The following is a 19,689-nucleotide window of genomic DNA, read 5'->3' on the forward strand; positions in this document are numbered from 1 at the left end:
AAGGCAAAGCTTTTTTTATTTCTTTTTACACTACATTTTAATAATTGAACAATATTATTTGTTCATGTAATCAGCAGCAGCTTAATAAAACTGGAAAAAAAGCTCAAGCACATAGGCTCTCCTCGGGCAGCTCGCAGAGACTGTAGACCAGCAGCAGCGCTGGATCTGACCTGTGTACCGGCATCAACAAAATGTTTGCTGTTGACGGGAGGCCAGATGGCCTGGGATCAGACCGAATTTGAATTGCTACCGCTGCGGTCCTTGAGCTGCTGTTTGCTTTCCTCGTAGCTAAGTAAGGCCAAAATACATCGCCATCAGCAAAATGACAAATGTGAAAAAAGCCCCGTTAAAGGGTGGCCCTCACATCCTACAAACCGTGCTTTGATCAGCACCACGGACAGCACCCAAAGCACCAGATTTATCAATTACAACTAAATAATCAGCCCTGGACAGCCTGGTTTCTCCAAATGACAAGAATTTAGCTACCTCATCTGGGGTGGAAAACCTGTCAACACTGGGAAGTCTGTTGATACAAGAGGATAAATTATCCAGGTTGATGTCCTTAATTTTACGGAAAGTTATATTGTGTGGAGGGTTGGATTTGAAGAGTGAGAGATTAACACTGAACAATAAAAACATATGGTCTGAGAGAGGGAGGGAATCTGCTTTGCATCCAACAGGTGTAACACCTGAGCAGCAGATTAAGTCCAGAATATGTCCTTTAGCATGTGTGGGAAAATTGATATATTGCTGCAGTCCAAAACTGTTCAAACAGGGTGTGAAGTCTTTGGTGAGAGTATTATTGGCATTGTCCATATGAATGTTAAAATCCCCCAGAAGTATTATGTTTGGCGAGAGTGTGGAAAGGTGCATCAGGAAGGCTGAGAAGTCGGTAATAAAATCCTTGTTAGGCTTCGGTGGGCGATACAAGGTGGCAATAATAGTAGGAATAGGGTCTTACAGTGGCCTCAAATGAGTGACAGACAGGAGCATTCACAGGCGCTATCCTCCACTTCTCGCGGTAAATTATCGCGAGATCTCCCCCTCGACCGGAATCACGAGGTTGCGCGATGTAAACAAACCCCGGAGGAGTAGCATCATTAAGTGGAGTAAAGTCATTCGGCTGCTGCCACGTTTCAGTTAAACATAAAAAGTCTAACTTGCGGTCAGTAAGGAGATCCTGCACAAGACATCCCTTACTCGTGAGTGAACGGATGTGAAAAAGACAGAAGTTGACAGTAGTCCTGCTGTGGTTGGCAGCTGTGCCAGCTGACCTAAGCCAGGCGGGCTAGCACACTGTGATCAGCGCGACGACCGGTGTTTCTCAGTGGACGCCGAGCGGTAGACCGGAAAGACTTGATGGAGTTGGATCCGTCCCAGCGGAGGTTCCGGCGGGGAAGGTGTACAATGTCCGGGTGCAGGAGAAGAGCTGGTGGTGGTGGCGCATGCAGGTGGAAGCGGAGCTTAAGAAGCTCAGCGGCAGAAAACTGGAGCAGTGCTGTCGTTGGATGATGGACTAAGGACAGGATAGTCCAGACCAGCACAAGCCACACACGACTAGCCCACATAGTTGCCGAAGCCGTGGCAGCAGCGGAGGCAGCAGGTAGGCTAATCTTAGTCCAAACACACACAGACACAGATGCCAGCTAATTTACGAGAAAGGATGATTAGGTTAACGATTGCTCACCCTAAGGATAACAACTGCAAAGTCCACAGGCGATAAAATTACTAAAAAGTTTTAAGAAAGCCGGGGAGCAGCGGCAGCTAAAAAACGCGCCAGCGTCCACAACCCGCCATCTTTCTACAGGCAGTTTAGTGGCTTCATCGATGATTTTTGGTGTTTTTGACATGCAACTCAGCCAATAATGTGTTTTATGATGTGCTGCTCTGCAGTGACAGCAGTGTGTGTTGGATTAATATTCCCATTTACACACTGAATAACTCATTAATGATACTTATGCACAAAAGTCCAGTGTGAAACTTTCTGTTTAAGGAACCAGAGCTCCTTTGAAGCTGCCTGCAGGGGCTGAAATGAGATTATTACACAGCGAGGGAGAGAGAGGCAGCTAAATATACACTCTTTAATATCAGGTCTGAGTCCGGACCTGAAGAGCCAGAGGAGGGTGGAGGCCACGTACTTCTGCCAGCTACTACTGTGTGTGTGCGCGCGCGCGTGTGTGTGTGTGTGTGTGGTATTGTGGCTTTAGGACAGAGTCGTGACCTCACACTTCATGCACAACTAAGCTGCAGATAAGAAAGATTAAAGCTTGTGCAAACAAGTTAAGATCAACAGTCATTCGTTCTTTTCTTTCCATCACAGTGATCTGCTAACTGACCTTTTTTCAGCTTACATTATTACCCTCTTGATGCAGTGCAGAGTCAGAGCTTTTCAGGGATTGGCTGTTTAACACTTGACAGAGAGATATTGTTTGGTGATGCTATAATAGTGTTGACAGAATAAAGTCAGCATTTAAAAGTTTCATTTGAGGCAACACTGTCTTTTCTTGGTGGCTTTTGAAGGGTGTTCCTGTTTTATTTTATGCTGCGCTGGCTCCACAGAGCTACAGTGTTAATTACTGATGGCTTTCTAGTTGGGCTTTGTTCCATTTCCTGAAGCGCAGATGTAAAAGATTTGTTTTCAAAGAGCTTGAGAAGACCCGAAGAGAGAGAGGAAACAGTAAGGGCGAAAAAGAAAAGATGAATGGATCTCATTTAACAAATTGCAGGTGTACGGCTAAAGTAAATTTGTATGCATTAAAAATGCATCGATCCATGGATTATTAAAGTAAATTTGACTAGTTGACTAATGTCATGTGATACGTTAAGGTCCATACATACACTTTTTTCAATTTAATCTTTTATCATATAAAACTAGAAAATCTTGGGAATACAGTTGTACCAATAATAATAATAATTATAATAATAATAATAATAACAATAAACTTTATTTATACAGCACTTCTCTTAACAAGGTTACTTTTTTTCAGAAAATCAACAGATGAAAACAAGGCAGCAACAAAACAACAATAAAAGAAAATGTGATCATTCAAAACAAAACAAATTCCAAAAATAGCAAACAATGGCTGAGTAGGGATGATAAAACTTAGCATCAGCAACATATTAAATAAGCAGAAATGGGACTTAAAAGATGCTTGTAATGTTGCAAATCTAATCTATGTACCACATTTCATGGCAATCATATATTAAAATTAATACCACAAATAATAATGTTGTGGTGCCACCAGGCAAAACTAAAGGGGTTCACCAAAGTCTGTATCCATCCTCAGAGCACGATATACAGGTATCGAATATCTGCAAAAAAAACTGACAATCAATGTGATAGTTATCGAGGTATTAGTGATGAGTTATGTTATGAGATGTGAGTATTTCATCCTTTTTTAATGTGTCTGAGTGGACCTTTTGACAGCAGTGTGTATTATGTCATGCTGAGGATGTGGATTTGTAAATTGGGTGCAATATCTATAATTGACCACCAGATGTAGCCATTCTTCTGTTTTGGATATGAACTCTTTACTTGATTCATGATCCCTTTTTGGGAAATCCTCATTGTTTTGCCCTTTTACTCCTTTGCCATCAGAGGGCAGCATCCCCCGGCTATAACATTAAATATGTAGGTTAAATAAATATTGTTACTCAGAACTTATTGTTTTAGATTGTTTCAATCAGCCAGACTTTATTTGTATAGCACTTTTTCATACAAGCAAGCTGTAACGCAAAGTTTTTCATACAGTAAAACCAGAGTCGTCCCTCAAACACACACACATGAATAAAAACAAGACTTTGTGATCAAGTAAAGCACTAAAAACAGAAGTTATTAAAACCAGGATCTGAGGAAACACTATCATAAGTGACAAAACCCCAGAGGCAGGATAAGACCTATAAACAGAAAAAAATAAAAAATAGCCTAAATAAAGAAAATGATAATAGTAATAATAAAATCTAAATAACTAAAATACTCAAACTGTAAATCAGATATTCATGACAAGATAACAGCACAAAATAAAATAATAATAATAATAACAATAATAATAATAATAATAATAATAATAATAATAGATATAGTAAATAAGTAAATAGTTAATAGATAAACAATTAAAAGTGTAACTAAAAAGGCAGGTCTTAAGTTTGATGTTAAAAATATCGACCCTCTCCGCTGCCCTCATGTCTTCATGTAGTAACCAAAGTAACAAAAGGATACCTCACTGTTTCTATATAAAAACATCTGAAGTCTCTTTCATCATGTTGCCAGACTGTGTTGTACTCAACACCGAATTTCTTCATGCAGCGTGAAGTACCTGGTTTTTGAAGGGGCTTTTTGGGTTTATTGGAAAGTTTAATTTTTTTTGTTTTATTTTTTTCACCAAGGTTTTCTCTGGTAATCTAATCTGGTAATCTAGTCTTCCCCTTTCTGCTTGTTTATATCTTTAAAAAATGGTGACAAAGAGAGTAGTTTCATGCAAGAAAACATCCATCTGTTCAGCCTCGGATCAGTGTCCAACTTGACTCGAGCCTACTTGTGCCCACAAACTCAGCCAGAAACCTGGGTGTCATGATCGATGACCAGCTGACCTTTAAGGTTCATGTGGCCTCAGTTTCTCGGTCTTGCCGTTATGCCCTCTACAACATCAGGAAGATCAGACCCTTCCTGACCCAACAGGCCACACAGCTTCTGGTTCAGGCTCTTGTGATCTCACGCATTGACTACTGCAACTCTCTTCTGGCAGGCCTCCCTGCATGCTCACTCAAACCTCTTCAGATGATCCAGAACGCAGCAGCACATCTGGTCTTCAACCAGCCCAAAAGAGCACATGTCACCCCGCTGCTAATTTCTCTTCACTGGCTTCCAGTGGCAGCCAGAATCAAATTCAAAGCACTTCTCTTGGCTTACAAAACAATCACAAGAACTGCTCCAGCCTACCTGGAATCCCCGATCCAGGTCTACTCTCCTTCTCGCCCACTACGCTCTGCATGCGAAAGACGCCTGGTGCTTCCAGCCCAGCACGGCTCTAAATCTCTAGCCAGACTCTTCTCTTCTGTTGTTCCCAAATGGTGGAACAAACTTCCGAACTCTGTGGGATCTGCTGAGTCCCTTTCTACTTTTAAGAGACAACTGAAAACTCATTTGTTTCGGGAACACCTAGGCACTTAACCTGACTCTTCTCCTCTTTGCCCTTTGGGGTAGATTAAGTCAGATGGTCCAAAACCCAGCACCTAATGATTATCTAGCACTGACAAAGTTGTGTGATGTTGTATGTTGACTGTCATCGTAAGTGGTGATACTGAGATTGTGGAATCTCAGATGCTGAGATCGCTACTGGTTATTACTTTGGTTTCCAAAAAAAAAAAGGGGAAGGGGGGGCTGTGTGGCACTTCTTCTGCCACTAGACGGCAATACCTGTGACCAATCACACCTGAAGCACTTTTTGCACTTACTAAGGGTTTTTTCCTAAATTCTTGCTTGTGTTGTACGTCGCTTTGGATAAAAGCGTCTGCTAAATGAAATTGTAGAATTGTAGAAAACGCCGAAGCAACAACTCAAACTAAACACTCTAAAACAATAAAGCTTCTTTATTCAGTTAAACTTTCTTTCAAAAATTTAAACACATTTCCAGAAACAAAGGCTCAAACTAAACTTCTCATAATTGGTTATTTCCCCCAAAATGAGACAATTTAAAGCACTAATATCAAAATAGTTTAAATGTTTGGCTTCTTAGGCTATGTTACACATTCAAATGTACAAAACTGTGTCAATTTGTTTCCTTTTTTAAAGTTTATGGGTGTTTTTACATCCCCAAATAAGCTGCAATTTATGATACATACTATAAAGACTGTTGCAGCATTTTACCACAACATTATGAATATATCATGTTAATTTCGTTTTATCAGAATAGTATACTTGTCTTTTACAATGAGCTCCAATTGAACTCACAACCCAGCTGTCCCAGAGTCATACTATAAGCTTTCAGTTTATTCTGCAACATTGTTAGAGTTCAAAGACAAATGTTACCTTGCAATTATAGGCAGAATGAGAAATACCACAGTGGGAAAAAAAAACGCTTCCCTCTGCTCTCCGTGTTGCTTCATTTTCCCCAAAACACAGTAGAGGTCACTATGAGGCAGATGAAATTTCTAGTTTGTGGTTGTAAAGTTTCATAAGGCTCTAATGATCCAGGGGGTCACATCAGGTTATTTTATACGATGATGTCTGTTTCAAAAAATGTTCTCAATGAAATAAAATGGCTATTATGGGGGCTAACATCATCACACATTAATGAAACTGGGCTCATTAAATCCATTTATGCTATTTCAAAACTGTTGAGGGACCCCAGAATGCAGAAATATCCAAATATAATAGTTTACATCCCCTATTTCATTATTCAGGAACTTTGAACTATTTTCATTTTGCAAGCATAACAAATTTGCAAATGTGTCATCCTCAGTGGTGCATACGAATAAGAAAGAAATAAAAACTCCACACTTATTTACATTTTCATGCTATTCTTTACAAAAAAAACTCTCATAAATTGACTGTACTCTACCTGCTCAGCACCAAACAACAGACGGACACAGTTAGAGACAACCTGGAGAACATGGTGGAGCATTTAGCAGATAAAAAGAGAGATATTTCCTTGGGAGCAGATGGAGACTAAAAATAAAGCTCAAAGAGAGAGAATATTGGACAAACGTGACTCCAAACTAATGCGAATTTTGCTAAATTTGTGCTAGATGTGTGAAGATTGCTTTGATTTTAAGTTTATAAGTGATACTGTGTCAGCAATGTTGTGCAGATTGTTTGTACTTTATAGTATTACCGCACTGAGGGTTCATTAAGACAGGGGCAAGTTAAAATTCAAAGATTTCAAATACTTTTTTAACCATCCTTTTTTATTTCCAAGGATAAAACGGTTTTCTCCACAACCAATTGCGCAAGAGAATTGTAATTGTAAAAATTGTAATTATGACATTTGATAAGAGACCTTTCTCAGAACTTTTAAGATAGTAATGCTTTAAGCATCGCAAACAAACTGAATATGTTTGCATTGTATTCTGGATTTAGCCGAAGCCTCAGTGGCGCCGTATCTTTAACCCTCAACAAACAAAAACCAAAACTGTCTGCATGGTGAGATAACACTGGAAGTGCAGCCACTGAGAAAACCAGAGGCGTGACATGTCATGTACAGTAAAAACCAAAGAAAGATGGACGGGATGTATCGAGAGAGATACCAACACAAAGGGGGAAAAACACTTTCAGAAAACAGAAAGTTACAGAGGCAGAAAGAAAGAGAGCTGGAGGAGCGGAGCATCGGCCAAACATCAGAAGGAAGACATGAGTCAGAGGCCGGGAGACAAAGACACCGAGTGAGAGTCGATTCAGTTGGCTGGTGTGGTTCAGCATGTTTCCTGTCAGTGATAATAATAGCGCTTTGTGTTCCTCTCTGCGAGAAGCGTGGGAGGAGGAGCAGCGATGTGACACGTGGGACGGCCGCTTGTTACTGTCACTACAGGGGAAACAGCAACATCCCCTTTCACACACACACACAAACATACAAGCTCTCTGCCCTGACATGCAACACATTTATTTTTATGCAACTTCTTCAGAATTGCAGAATGCTCTTTTTTTCCAACACGCTTCTAAATTCAACTGAAGGACAAATATGAGTAGAGTACAATGAATTTAAATAATGTTTGATATAGTTCACAGTCACGACAGAACTGTGGGTTTAGAAGAAGTATATTCAGGCTCCTGTGTTGTAAAGGCCACCATGCAGACCATCTGTCGTCACTACAGAAGAAGAGGGGCTTTGCATTCATTGGCTGACGAGGCCGCTGATGGTGACACTAGTAATGTGTTTGCTGGTCAGTGAGTCAAAAGTGGAAGCTCATGGTTTTACCACAAGACAAAAGAGACTCACGAGAAACAGATACCTGTAAGACAAGACTCAAGGAAATAGCAAACAATAAAACATGAGGAGAGTGAACGCTGGTAACTAAAAAAAAGAATGTGATTGGTATGCTTTCAAGTGTCATTACCATCTACCAACGGTGTTATGTTACTTGTTTTAGAGGATAAGAATGAATTAAACAATCATTTCACTGTTTGGTTCAGTTCACTGAAACCTGAAAGACATCAAAGACACAATCAAAATATATTTGAAACGTGAAACAATAAAAAAGTTTATTTCCACTGAAAAAACAATGACTTTTGCCTACAATGTTTATGCATTTATGACGTCAAGTCAGCAACGCGTGTTGTAAAATAATTTTTTAAAAATTGCAATCATAGCTGAGTTTAACTCCATGCGTTTAGTTTCCATATTCTGAGTGACAAGTTCAAGCTAACTGCTCATTGATTCACCTCATGTGTCAAGCTGCTGCTGGTATAGAGCTTATGGGAAATTGTGTTAACTAAAGGCTGCTAAAAACATAAGTATTTAACATTATCTGCTAAGCGTACATATGACCATATCGAATAAGGCTGGTTTTATAGTTATTTACATTTTTATTTAATTTTTGTCACTGTGGCAAACAGTCAACCAATCAGGGATAAGTACATGAGCTTGCATGCTAGCTGGCTATGAAACATAGCTGCAGAAAAGTAACCACAAATATAGTAACAAGTGGGGTTTAAAATTGACACAGCTGTAGGCTGTGGTTGTAAGTGAACTTAAATCAAGATGCTAATAAAAGACATGACTTAGCTGATCCTAAAAATGGCTTTTGCTGCTCTTGTGTTGACTGATAATGACATTTGTCGAATGCAAATTCCTTCTTACTGATTAGTTAGGGCAAAAAAATAGCCTTAAACTCAGAGTCACAATCAGTATTTTAATAGCTGATCGGTTTTAACAATGGTTTATATAAACACAAACCTTTTCTGTAAATCTTTGTTGTATATTTTCACATGCATGTATACATTTGCATACTCTTCTATGAAACATGAATGGATGGACTGATTGATAAAGGTGGCAGTGGTCAGAATGTGACACATTTGGCATTTTTGCATGAGCTCATCAAGCACAGGAAGTCAACAGTTCAGTAGTTATTTTGGTGCTGTACATCTTTTTGTGTACATGGAAACACACGCAAATAACCACAAATATACATGCACCAACCTGTCTCCCCCCACCCACAGAAATGACCTTCAGGCAAGTCAGCACTAAATATACATTTAAAATTTGTGAACCACTTGTGAGACTGATTGAGACGTCATCACTTAACAGCTGTGTGAGAAAATCTTAGAAACTGTGGGTGATTTTAAAAACATGCCATCAGTTTTTCCGTCACTCCAATTTTGACCTGTAATGTTGGTTTTGAGGACAAAATGATGCTTACTAAAATAGATTTCACTTAGCATTCTTTTTTTACCTGTCTTTCTTCAGTTTAATCCAGTTGAAGTGACAGTTCACCCCAAAAGCAAAAATATATATTTTTTTCCTACCTGATTGCTATTTGCTATCTTTATCCTTATTTTATTTCACTTACTAGTTTTGTCAAGTGGATTTTATCCACACGAAGATGCATTCTATGTATTTTATTCTGGTCTTTTTTTTACATGCATGGTTTATTATGTGTTTTTGTTTTCTATGAGGCGACACCTCCTTACTAAATAAAAGTTTCTGTCCCTTCCTTGCTCAGAGTTGCTCTGAGACCTTTCCTAGATCCCTTATAAGCTAAGATGCCTGGCTGAAATTTTAAGGCTAAATTAGGAGCTCTCAATCTTATCCTAATCATATCTTAATCCAAAAAACATAGTTACATGGTATTTAACATATACTTCAACTCTTAACATCACTTTTTAGGGATTAAAATAACATGCCATTGAAACAATATGAAAAAACACATCACACATCTCTAACAATCGAGCTCTATAACATGCTCAGTATTGAATACACTGCAAAAGTTTTGTCCCGACATCCTGCAGCATAGATAAGGTGGGAGGAGGTCGTAATTATATATAATAAGCTTTTATAGCACAATTGAACAGTTAAATGTTTAACTTTTAAGACTGTTCCATGGATGAATAAACAAAAATGGATAGACATGGTATACATTACTGTGCAGGCATTTTTTAAACATAAAGATGCAATCTGTCAAATGTCAGTCCTCCCATCATTTGTTGAACAATGAAAAACCTGATCGGTTTCTGAACCCATCTGTTCTCCTACCTACAGCACCTTCACATATCACCCACGTCCCCACATACCCACCACATGTTTGCACATGCACCTACGCCTTTCTTTTGTCTATCTCCCCTCTTCAGAAGAAAACTGCAACATGCAAATCAGTCAATGTACGGTAAGTCCCACACTGATTTTTTTTAAAGAAATTTTAATTATATATATTTGCATATTGTTTTGACAAATTTAAGAAACCTTATTCAAAACAGCAGTGATGCCCCCAAACAGGAAGTAGCGGTAGACATTGACCTTATTGTCATATTCTCACGCAGGAGATTTGAACAGGGTGGGAAACTACGTCAATCAGTGGACAATAATTGAGGCGACAGATTCATTGTTTGGTGGCAAAAACACCACTGGAAGAAAAATGGCCAGGTTTAGTGGCACAAAAGCTGCTAAGATGCCCCGACGTATTACCAAATAACAGCCATTTTTGGTGGCATAGACCGTGCTGGAAAGAAATGACCAGTATTGGTGGCATAATTGCTGCCATAAATTCTGCAATTTGTCACTTAAAAAACATTCAGAATTAGGGGCACAAACACTGCTGAAAATATGGGGGTGTGTACCGAAAGAACAGCCAGGTTTTTGACACAAACTTTGTTGGAAACTGCTCATTTTGCATGAAAAACAAAAGCTTTGGTGGCACCAAAAACTGATGTTTGTTGGCACAATTGACGCCAAAAATGCTGTGACTTGTCACTAAAAACAGCCAGGTTTGGAGGCATATACACTGCTGAAAACACCGCAAAATCTCAATATTGAACACTTGGTTTTGTGGGGCTTAAATAGTGATCTGCAGCTTGGCAGCTGTCTTGCAGGCATGCCTTCCACCATCTCCTCTTCCTCCTGATTAAAAAGTCAACTCGTAAACAAAAAATCAGAACTACATCCTTTTAGAAACCTTGATATGATACTTAAAAAAACTGCCTCTATGGTTGGTTTTGCAAAAACATACACTTTTTCTTCTAATGAGTAGGCTGTGTAAAATGCAACAGATCTTTTTCCCAGCAGACATGCTGCCATAGAAGGAAACACGCAGGTGTCACAAATCACATCAACCATGGCTTTGTACCATTCAGGTGTGCCAGTCAGCCATGACAGAGTGACCATGAGGCAGTAGCTATAATAGCATTCATTATTTACTGTTGTGCTTTCCCTACTGTGACATTTCAAAATGTGAAAAAGGACTATTGTTATTGTCATCTTTAAAACAAAATGAAGACCAATAAAGAGGCTTGCTGAATGGATGAAAGGGACACTACGCCATCTGAGAGGAAATGTAAGAAAACATGTTTATTTGACACCACGTATGGAAAAACAAAGTTCAAAAAAATGCAGACATCAAAAATTAAGTTACATTTTTCACAATTTAATGTGTGCTGCTGTATTATAGTAACATCAACCACTAGATAAGAAACTTGGGTTTGCTATATTTGCGGTAAAGAAATGGGACTCTTGTGTGTATGGTCTGCATATTTGGAATTTCCCTTAGAGAGGACGAAAGTAAGCTCAAGTGTGCACTCTTTCCCATCGAGGCTCATTGCCACAGCAGTAAGCGCTTTGCACCAGAGACGGGGAAACTAAATAAAATTGAGAGGCTTGTGGGTTACCGCTTTAATTCGCAGGCAGAGAGGTTCATATGGTGGAGCAGACTGGCAGATATTACTGCAGAGTTTTAGGGTCTATAATGACTGGTTGTGATTCCATGTGCTGTGTCTACTCTGGTTGGTTCTGTTGTGTAGCTGAGACGCTATTTTTGAAATGGAGGGAAGAAAATTAAACTAGTCTAAAACCACAAGATTATACAGGGATCAGGCTTGGTACAGTCATGAAAAATCTGTCAAGTTATGGATTTTGCATATAGCAAACACATGATGTGTACAAGGACAGTTGGAAATTTGAAAGTTGAACAATAGTTTCTGTTTTTACAGTTACTGGTTATGATAAATGGTGTCATTTTTAGTGATAGTTTTTTAAAGAAAACATGCAAAAATTACCCGAAAAAAAAATAAAAGAAAAAACCCAAATTCCCCCTTAAATTTTCTTTTTTAATTTAAGATTAAAGATTACATTTTTAATTTCTTTAAAAATCATTTAAAACATTTTTTTTTTTAAAAATCACCAAAATTGTATTCTTTCAAAATTACTTCGTTTGTAAAAAAACAAATCCTTTGAAGACATATTCTAAATGGCAGTAAAATATATACAAAGCCATAATTAAAAACATAAGTCCCTTTCCAGTGCTTGAAGAATTATTCCTTATTTATTCATAATTGTTCATTTTCCTTCTTCCTTCCGTCTTCATAAATAATTTTTTAAAAAGGTAAATATACTGATGATACTAGGAAGTGTCAGAGAATGTATGTCTTGAAAATTGGTCTCATAGTCATGGAAATGTTTTGGTAAAAATGTGTATGAACCCTAAGGATAGTCAGTAGTGCCGAATAGTTAATGTTCTTCCACACAGAAGTCCAACCAGAAATCACTGGCTCCCACTTTTGCCTTGTTTGCCCTCTTTTTATTGCTCCAGTGTTTCTGAGCCAGCTGTGGTCACCACACTGTGTGGGCGTGTCGATGGTTTGCTCTAAAAGTCTCTGGCTCTCTGTTAAACTAAGCAGCTACAGAAAGCAGGAGTTTAAACCCAGCAAGTCTGTATCACCACATGTTTGCTCATCCAGGCAAAGGTATTTAAATCTCTACTTTTAGCTTCATAGCAGTTTGGATTGTGTGTGTGTCTGTGCTAAAAAAAAGTCCCTGCTGTTTCTTACTGGTTTAAGTCAAAATGGTTTGTACTGCATCTGTACTACACTAGCTCTGCTTTTTGTTGAGAAGAAAGATTGCTTATATGGTGGCAAAATGATCGAAGCTCTCCAAACCTGCACAAAGGCCAGACTACACAGACTGTGCAGGCAGACGAGCTGCGGTGGAGAGCTCAGTTTCATTCACTGCAGCTTCCATACACTCACAGAGACAGTGTGATTACACCCTGTGCACTGACAAAGACAAGCCACAGTAAATCTACTCTTCCTGTCAAAAAACTGACAAAGAAATTATACATAAATGCTTCAAAGTGATGTGCAGTCTGCCTTTTACTGGTGACTGTATTTGAGATGAAACAGGAGATTGAAGATGATTTGGCAAAAGCAGGCCAGATTTATGGTCCACGCAGAAGGTTTGAAGTCACATATCTAATACTACACAGATGCATCGCACATGATCAGGCTACGTTCATGAAGAAACGTTAAAAACCTTTTTATCAGATTTGCAGTATGAATGGTTCATGTTTCCCGAATAACTACCCCAGTGGATAGATGGCTCAAACTTTACTCTATTTTGTTCAGTTTATCCTCTAGATATTTCAGGGAAAGCGATACTGCCAGAGGCCAACCACAGCATCCCAGCAGTCAGGTGTATGAATAAATGAAGTAAGGATATTTTGAGCTTGGACCTCACCTCGGTCGAGGGTCGTGGGGATCCACTCCTGGCACTTTCTTCAATAAAAACAAGCTCTATTTTGATGCTTTTTATGCACACTGGCACTGTATTTATGGTTTAAGAAATTATGGTTTAAAAAACAGCAAGGTAACAATATCTGGGGAAAAAAGTATAAAGCTTGGGTAAAGTATTATAACTATGGATGGCAAGTTTGAAAACTTTTGAATGTTTCAGTACTTTTAAACCATCGCTCTGAAACTTTTTGAAACGTTTCAAAAGCTGTTCGCTCTACATTGGCATCTACTGGTAGAAGCTTGCATTGCACCCATTTATCATTGTTTTTGTTGTAAGCTCCATTTTCCTCAGCCCAAAAGCTTACCTCAATATGTGTCGTGCAAATCGAATCAAACTGCTACTGCTATTGATTTAGTTTTTGTAAGATATGGTAAATATTTCAAATCAATATTAGCTATGTGACCTGATGACTTTGGTTTTATGCTACGCTGCAGTTAGTTTGTGGAACATTTTAATGGTTTCATTCATTAACGGAGACTTGATCTGTCCGGGTTTGGTACCGATCACGGGATGTTTCGAAACCTGTCTCGAGCTATGTGCCGAAATCGGAAGTGACGAAACATTTCGAAACAGTTCGATCTTCGGTGTCAAAATTGCCATCTCTAATAACAACTACTATTATATTTATAGTTACCATAGAAACATATTTTAAACATGCCATTCGCTTACACTTTAACAAATACTCCACAGCTGATTTTGATGACCTCGTGACCTTTCCTGTAGTACCACTTTCAAGTCAAATTTCATATTTTTAAGCCAGCTAATAATGATTTGAGAATGGCAGCCCATTAACATGCTCATTCTTTCACTTGCACTACTCTTGTGTTGTAATTGCAATACACCAGCATGTATAAAACACTACCTGTCGGGTATTCAGACTCTTTTTCATTGATGTATTTTAGTCACCACATATTTAGTTATATAGGCTTCAATTTAACTATTGTGTGGGAGTTTGTTTACGCCACAATTGTTGACCAGATGTTTGAAGGTGTGGCCGGTTTACACTGTAAAGAGGAAGTTAGTCATGTTCTGGCTGCAGTCATACAGCAAATATGATACATACAGATACATAATGGTGTCACCATTTTGTCATTTCTGGTAATGATTCAGACAGATACTACTACTAATCCTGCAAAGTAATGTAACATCATAGGACAGTTAATGCAGCCATGTTCTTCTTGTGTTAGCTGACTGGTTTGTGTGTCTGCTCTTCTGTGTTTGTATGCAGCCAGTTTCTCTTGTGGTCAGAGGGAGGGTGACATGACACTTCATACAGTAGCTCTGAAGCGTCACGCCAGGAAGTGAACTGAGCTGAAGCATAGCTCTGCAAAGCTCAAACCACCGATGACACAGACAGAGGAGCTACACAGCTGACGCAGCGCTCCATGGGTGAGTTTAATTAAAACTTTTAACAGGTCGTGCACTTTTTGTTTTCTATTTGAGCAGATAGCTCGATTGCTGCTTGGTTTGTTTGCTGTGTGTGGCACAGAACTGATATGCAAGTCATTCAGATAACTTTTTCTGGTTTGCTGTGAAAATTCATCCTCTGTTTAATGTTAATCAACCAATTCACACATCCAAACAAGCAATAAAGCTCCTTTGCAATGCAGTGCAGAGCTGGGCGTTGATGTTATATCACTAACTCAGCTTGTATCATGATATGATTTTTCATCAATTTACAATCTTCTGTTGAGCAAAAACATTATGCTGTTTACAAAAACTATAAGAATACTTTAAGTTTTGTTTCAACAATATGAAGAGTTTTATCTCAGTGAATGTGTGTCAGTGGAGCACAATTTAAGCTTTGCCTTTGCTAAGTTTTGTCTGCTAAACCTGTCAAGCTCTCCAGTCTAGCGCTGCTGCATGTGGTATATATTCATAATGGCGACTGATATAGCACCCGAAATACATTGATAGACTGATAACAACTGTCACTGCCACATTTTGTCAGTTTTAGTTTCAAACTTGACAGCAAAAACAGTCTATATGGTTCCTTTTATATTTCCTGTTGGAGTGTTTTGCCATGTTTGTGAATGTCAGAAGCTGGCAGGAAGTAAACATGGACTGTTGCTGTTGCTTTTCGGTGAAATTCCAGTGCAGTAATCTGTAGCTTGGATGCATAAAGAGACCTGGATACAGGATTTGCGATGGCACCCCGTTTATGTCTATGAAAGTTGCTCAGTGGCACATAAAGTAAAATGTGATTGCCGCTGCGTCAACTTCATTTTCGTCATTCCGAAGGAAATTCGATGTGCAGCAGGCATCAAATCATGAAAAAATCATTAAGGACAAAATTAGAAACAAATACTGCAGTTCCCCACAATTTCAGTATAATCCTGCCACACTGAACCTGTATGATAAAGTCATCACTGGGCCCATGAAAATGGGTCCTATGGGTACCCATGAATCTCCCCTTTTAAAAATTATGCTACCTTGTCAGTATGGACTTCAAGGCCCAGTAAAAAAAGGTCTTCATCCTCACCAGTTGAGTCATGCTGAAAACATGGAAATGTCCCAGAAAAGGAGACAGAAAGAAATGGAAAGAAGTAGATATAGTATTTTCTTGTAATATGTAGTGAAGCAAGTTAGCTCTAGTACATTGCAATATTATAAGTAACTTGTTTCTATAAAATGGTTCAGATGTTTATTTCGCAGATAGTTGGACAAGCATAACTTATGTTATCTGAAACAATTTTAGGATGAAGATAAAATGGATTTGGTCTTTAACTCCTGCATAAAGTTCTTTGACTTTATGCAAGAGTTTTCTTTGAATTTGAAGATTTTGAGAGACCTTCTACTCTAAACCTAAATATTTATTTTTGCTTTTGACAAAGTTTTTGCAGCCCGACTAAAGTGTCGCTCAGAGCAGCTCGTTTCACCACTCTATCTGTTTTTCATTCTTTCATGGCCAGGTTGTAAACTTTGTTTACTCTGTTTTAACACGGCTTCACAGGGCCTCTGATTTTTTAATGGAGCCATGTAGAGCCAGTCAGAGCGCAGGGATGCGTGTTATAGTGGGGATGATTCTGTCGTTGTCTCCTTTCTAATGGATGTCAAATGTTTTGTGGCATTAGGGGCTTTTGTACATGTGAATGTTAAGTGGCTATATCTCAATAAACTCTGCTGCACTAATATAAAGAGGTTTATTAAGTCATAAACTCTGGTAGGCTACTGTTCTTAATATTTTAAAGGAGTTTTGAGCGAGGAAATTCATGTTTGACCTTTGCGAACACTGCTTTGAGTTGTGCACACAATGTACAATGTGCACAAGTAGTGCATATAATAATTTGTGTCTGAATTAACCCTTTAAAGACGGACATTCCAGAGAAGATCATTGTTTGCATCATCTTGTTTAAAATGATCTAAAATAAGAACCATGATAGCTATAGCAGCAGAAAGCTAAGACTCCTGTCTTCTCTGTCATCACATGATCTTACATCACCCTACGTGCAGTGGAAATATAGTATTTTGCACTAATTAGACCAAATTTTCCATATAATATTTGTATAATCCTGTGTGTGTGTGTGTGCATGTGCGTGTATAATGATGTCATCGTGCTGTTACCTACTCATATAAATGAGTGTATCAGGAACTAAATACATCATTTATATAAGTCATGTAAATTGGCAATATGCTCATTGCCTGTTTACCTGTGTTTTCAAAGAAAGCTAAAGAAAAGCTCAGAGTTGTTGTGTTCAGAGGTTTAAAGAGTTGTAAATGTGTGCTGAACGCAGCACTAGAAAAGTGATGTCATCCAGGCTTTCAAAGGGTTAATAATAGAAAGTATAAGTCACTGAGTTGATTAGATAGAGTGTGGGCAGTGATCTCATGGTTAGTTAGTTTGTTAAGCCTGCTTGGTTTAGCTTTGACTCACACTGGTTGTGTTGCTTGCTGTGGTGTCACACTGGGCAGATGACTCACTATAACAGGAACCAGTAGCCCTGACTATTATCATATATCATATGTCACACATTACAATTCACTGTGTCTCTGCTGTGTGTCACAGTGCTGCTGCAGCCATGCAAATCTTCCTATAGTGGCTCATATTGTACATAGAATCTGTAGTCCGAACTGAGCATCTTTATTAGTTTGATCAGAGACGATGTGCACTTGCCAGTAGCATTTCCTGTGGTTAACCAGCATGGATGCCAGTCATTATAGTGACACACGCATAATTTATAGTCCGAAACAAATAAAGCCTGAGGTTACCTATGCGTCATTGATACTCTGCAAAAATGTTCTCTACAAGATTTTTCCACTTGACTAACCTACAAAAGCGTTTTTGTCTCTTATCTTTTATTCGGGTATTCTTGTTGGTTAGGGCTCTCACTGCTCCAAATTTGACCTAAGGTAAAAAAGCTAAGGGCCACTATGTCTTTTTTCAAATTTGAAATCATTTAATTGATCTTTGAAAAACAGCTTACATACATATCAGCTCCAGCACCAATCTTAATGAAATCTAGCGGAGTACAGGACAGTTAAGAAGAAAACTGAGCACCAGCCTCCTCTTTAGCGTTTACTGATTAAACTTCCTCTTGGTCAACCACAAAACAGAAATACTACACAGTGGCTTTAGCAAGCTTACATTTAACTAAGTTGATTGTCAGCAATGTGCAGAACAGAACAAGCTCAATTTGTGCAACTAGTTGCTCAAGATTATCTTTCCCAGGTGTTACCATATACCTTTCTCTACCAAAATGAGCGTGGCTTTTCTAAACACAGGAAAACCCACTAAAATCAGGTTATAGTATCCTTTCCCACTGTTGGTAGACCAGAGCTGTGTACACCGATTTGCATCAGACAAGTACACCTTTGTGTGTGGGTTTTGGGTTTTTTTGGTGTGTCTGTTCAGCGCGTTCTCACTCCAACTTGTCAAATACATCTTCATTGTCAGATGACGCTTGGAGAGAATTGGTGGCATTGTTGTTATACGGGTGGACAGCCAGACATGCCCATAAAGCATCCCCCAAAAATCTGTCTTATGGAGATGATACAAACTAATCTTTCCCACCAGAGTTCGCAAGGAGGAAAACACCTCGAAGAGAACGTGTTTTTATGCTGAATGAGAAGATGTTTAATTGGTCTACACAATGGTTGCAAGACCTGTAAATATGTCACTTAAAGATGTAAAGTGTGTGTGAATACATATAAGGGCACAGCGAAGTGGTAGGCAACAGTCCAGGTCACTTGCAGTTACACACTTCAAATTTTGCAAAGTTCTCCTGCAACTTCACACAGGAACAGTTGCGTTTTAGGACGTGTTTGTGGCCGTGTAAATATAAATGTGTGGGTGTGTGGGTGTGTGTGTGCTTGACCTCTGCATTGTTCCAGTCTTAGGGGACGTAAAGTCCCTCAGTCTCTTTCTCAGGTCCTGTGTGTCCGAGTGTGCGAGGCATGTGTGTGTGTGTGTGTGTGTGTGTGTGTGTGTGTGTTTGATGTGGGTTGTATCCGGCAGCCAATCACATACTAGTTGTGAGGAAGCAGGAAGTAACATTTTGCAGCCTGTCGACCAATGAGAAGCCGCGGCTGGAGGAGGAGGCCCCTTCAGGAAACCACTGGCAGAGTATCAGGGGTTCAGACCTCCAACAGACTTCCGAACCAACAAGACTGATTGTTGTATCTCCTAGTTGATCCACGTTTTTAATTTTTGTTTTTTCAGTCATTATTCGTCTTTTTAACCATTTTAATCATCGATATTTGTGCTCTGTTCTTCTTCGTCTAACCCATTAATCTTAAATCAGTGTCTCATTCCATCCCGCTTTTTATCTGATCAATCTTCCGTCGCTTCACACGGTTGAAAACTATGGTGATAAATTGCAGCGTGCTGCCCCCGTCATGTCCGCCGACATGTCCGCTCCATCCGTGAGGAAGAAGAAGTCGTTTGCGCGGAGCTCCAAGCCGAGCGTCAGGATGTGTATTCGGGAACAGAGGGATATCCTGTAAGTTCAGACCATTATCTTTTTCTGGCTTCATCTTC

General features: G+C 39.0%; 1 protein-coding gene across 3 annotated transcripts in view; it reads left to right on the forward strand.

The window, feature by feature from the left end:
* The first annotated feature begins 1,087 nt into the window (after positions 1 to 1,087).
* Positions 1,088 to 19,689, forward strand: part of sh3bp2 (SH3-domain binding protein 2) — a 37,354-nt gene continuing 18,752 nt past the window's right edge. For 2 of the 3 annotated variants that reach the window (XM_042509220.2, XM_042509221.2), the window contains exon 1: positions 19,279 to 19,651. In XM_042509220.2, coding sequence (XP_042365154.2) covers positions 19,548 to 19,651 — 104 coding nt within the window. In that variant the 5' untranslated portion in view covers positions 19,279 to 19,547. Of the gene's footprint in view, positions 1,604 to 14,940; positions 15,102 to 19,278; positions 19,652 to 19,689 lie in introns of those variants that run through there. The other variant, XM_088071206.1, reaches the window with a different exon arrangement.

This window comes from Plectropomus leopardus, chromosome 20, assembly GCF_026936395.1.
Source record: "Plectropomus leopardus strain MGB_pleo_1.0 chromosome 20, ASM2693639v1, whole genome shotgun sequence".
NCBI classification, from domain to species: domain Eukaryota; kingdom Metazoa; phylum Chordata; class Actinopteri; order Perciformes; family Serranidae; genus Plectropomus; species Plectropomus leopardus.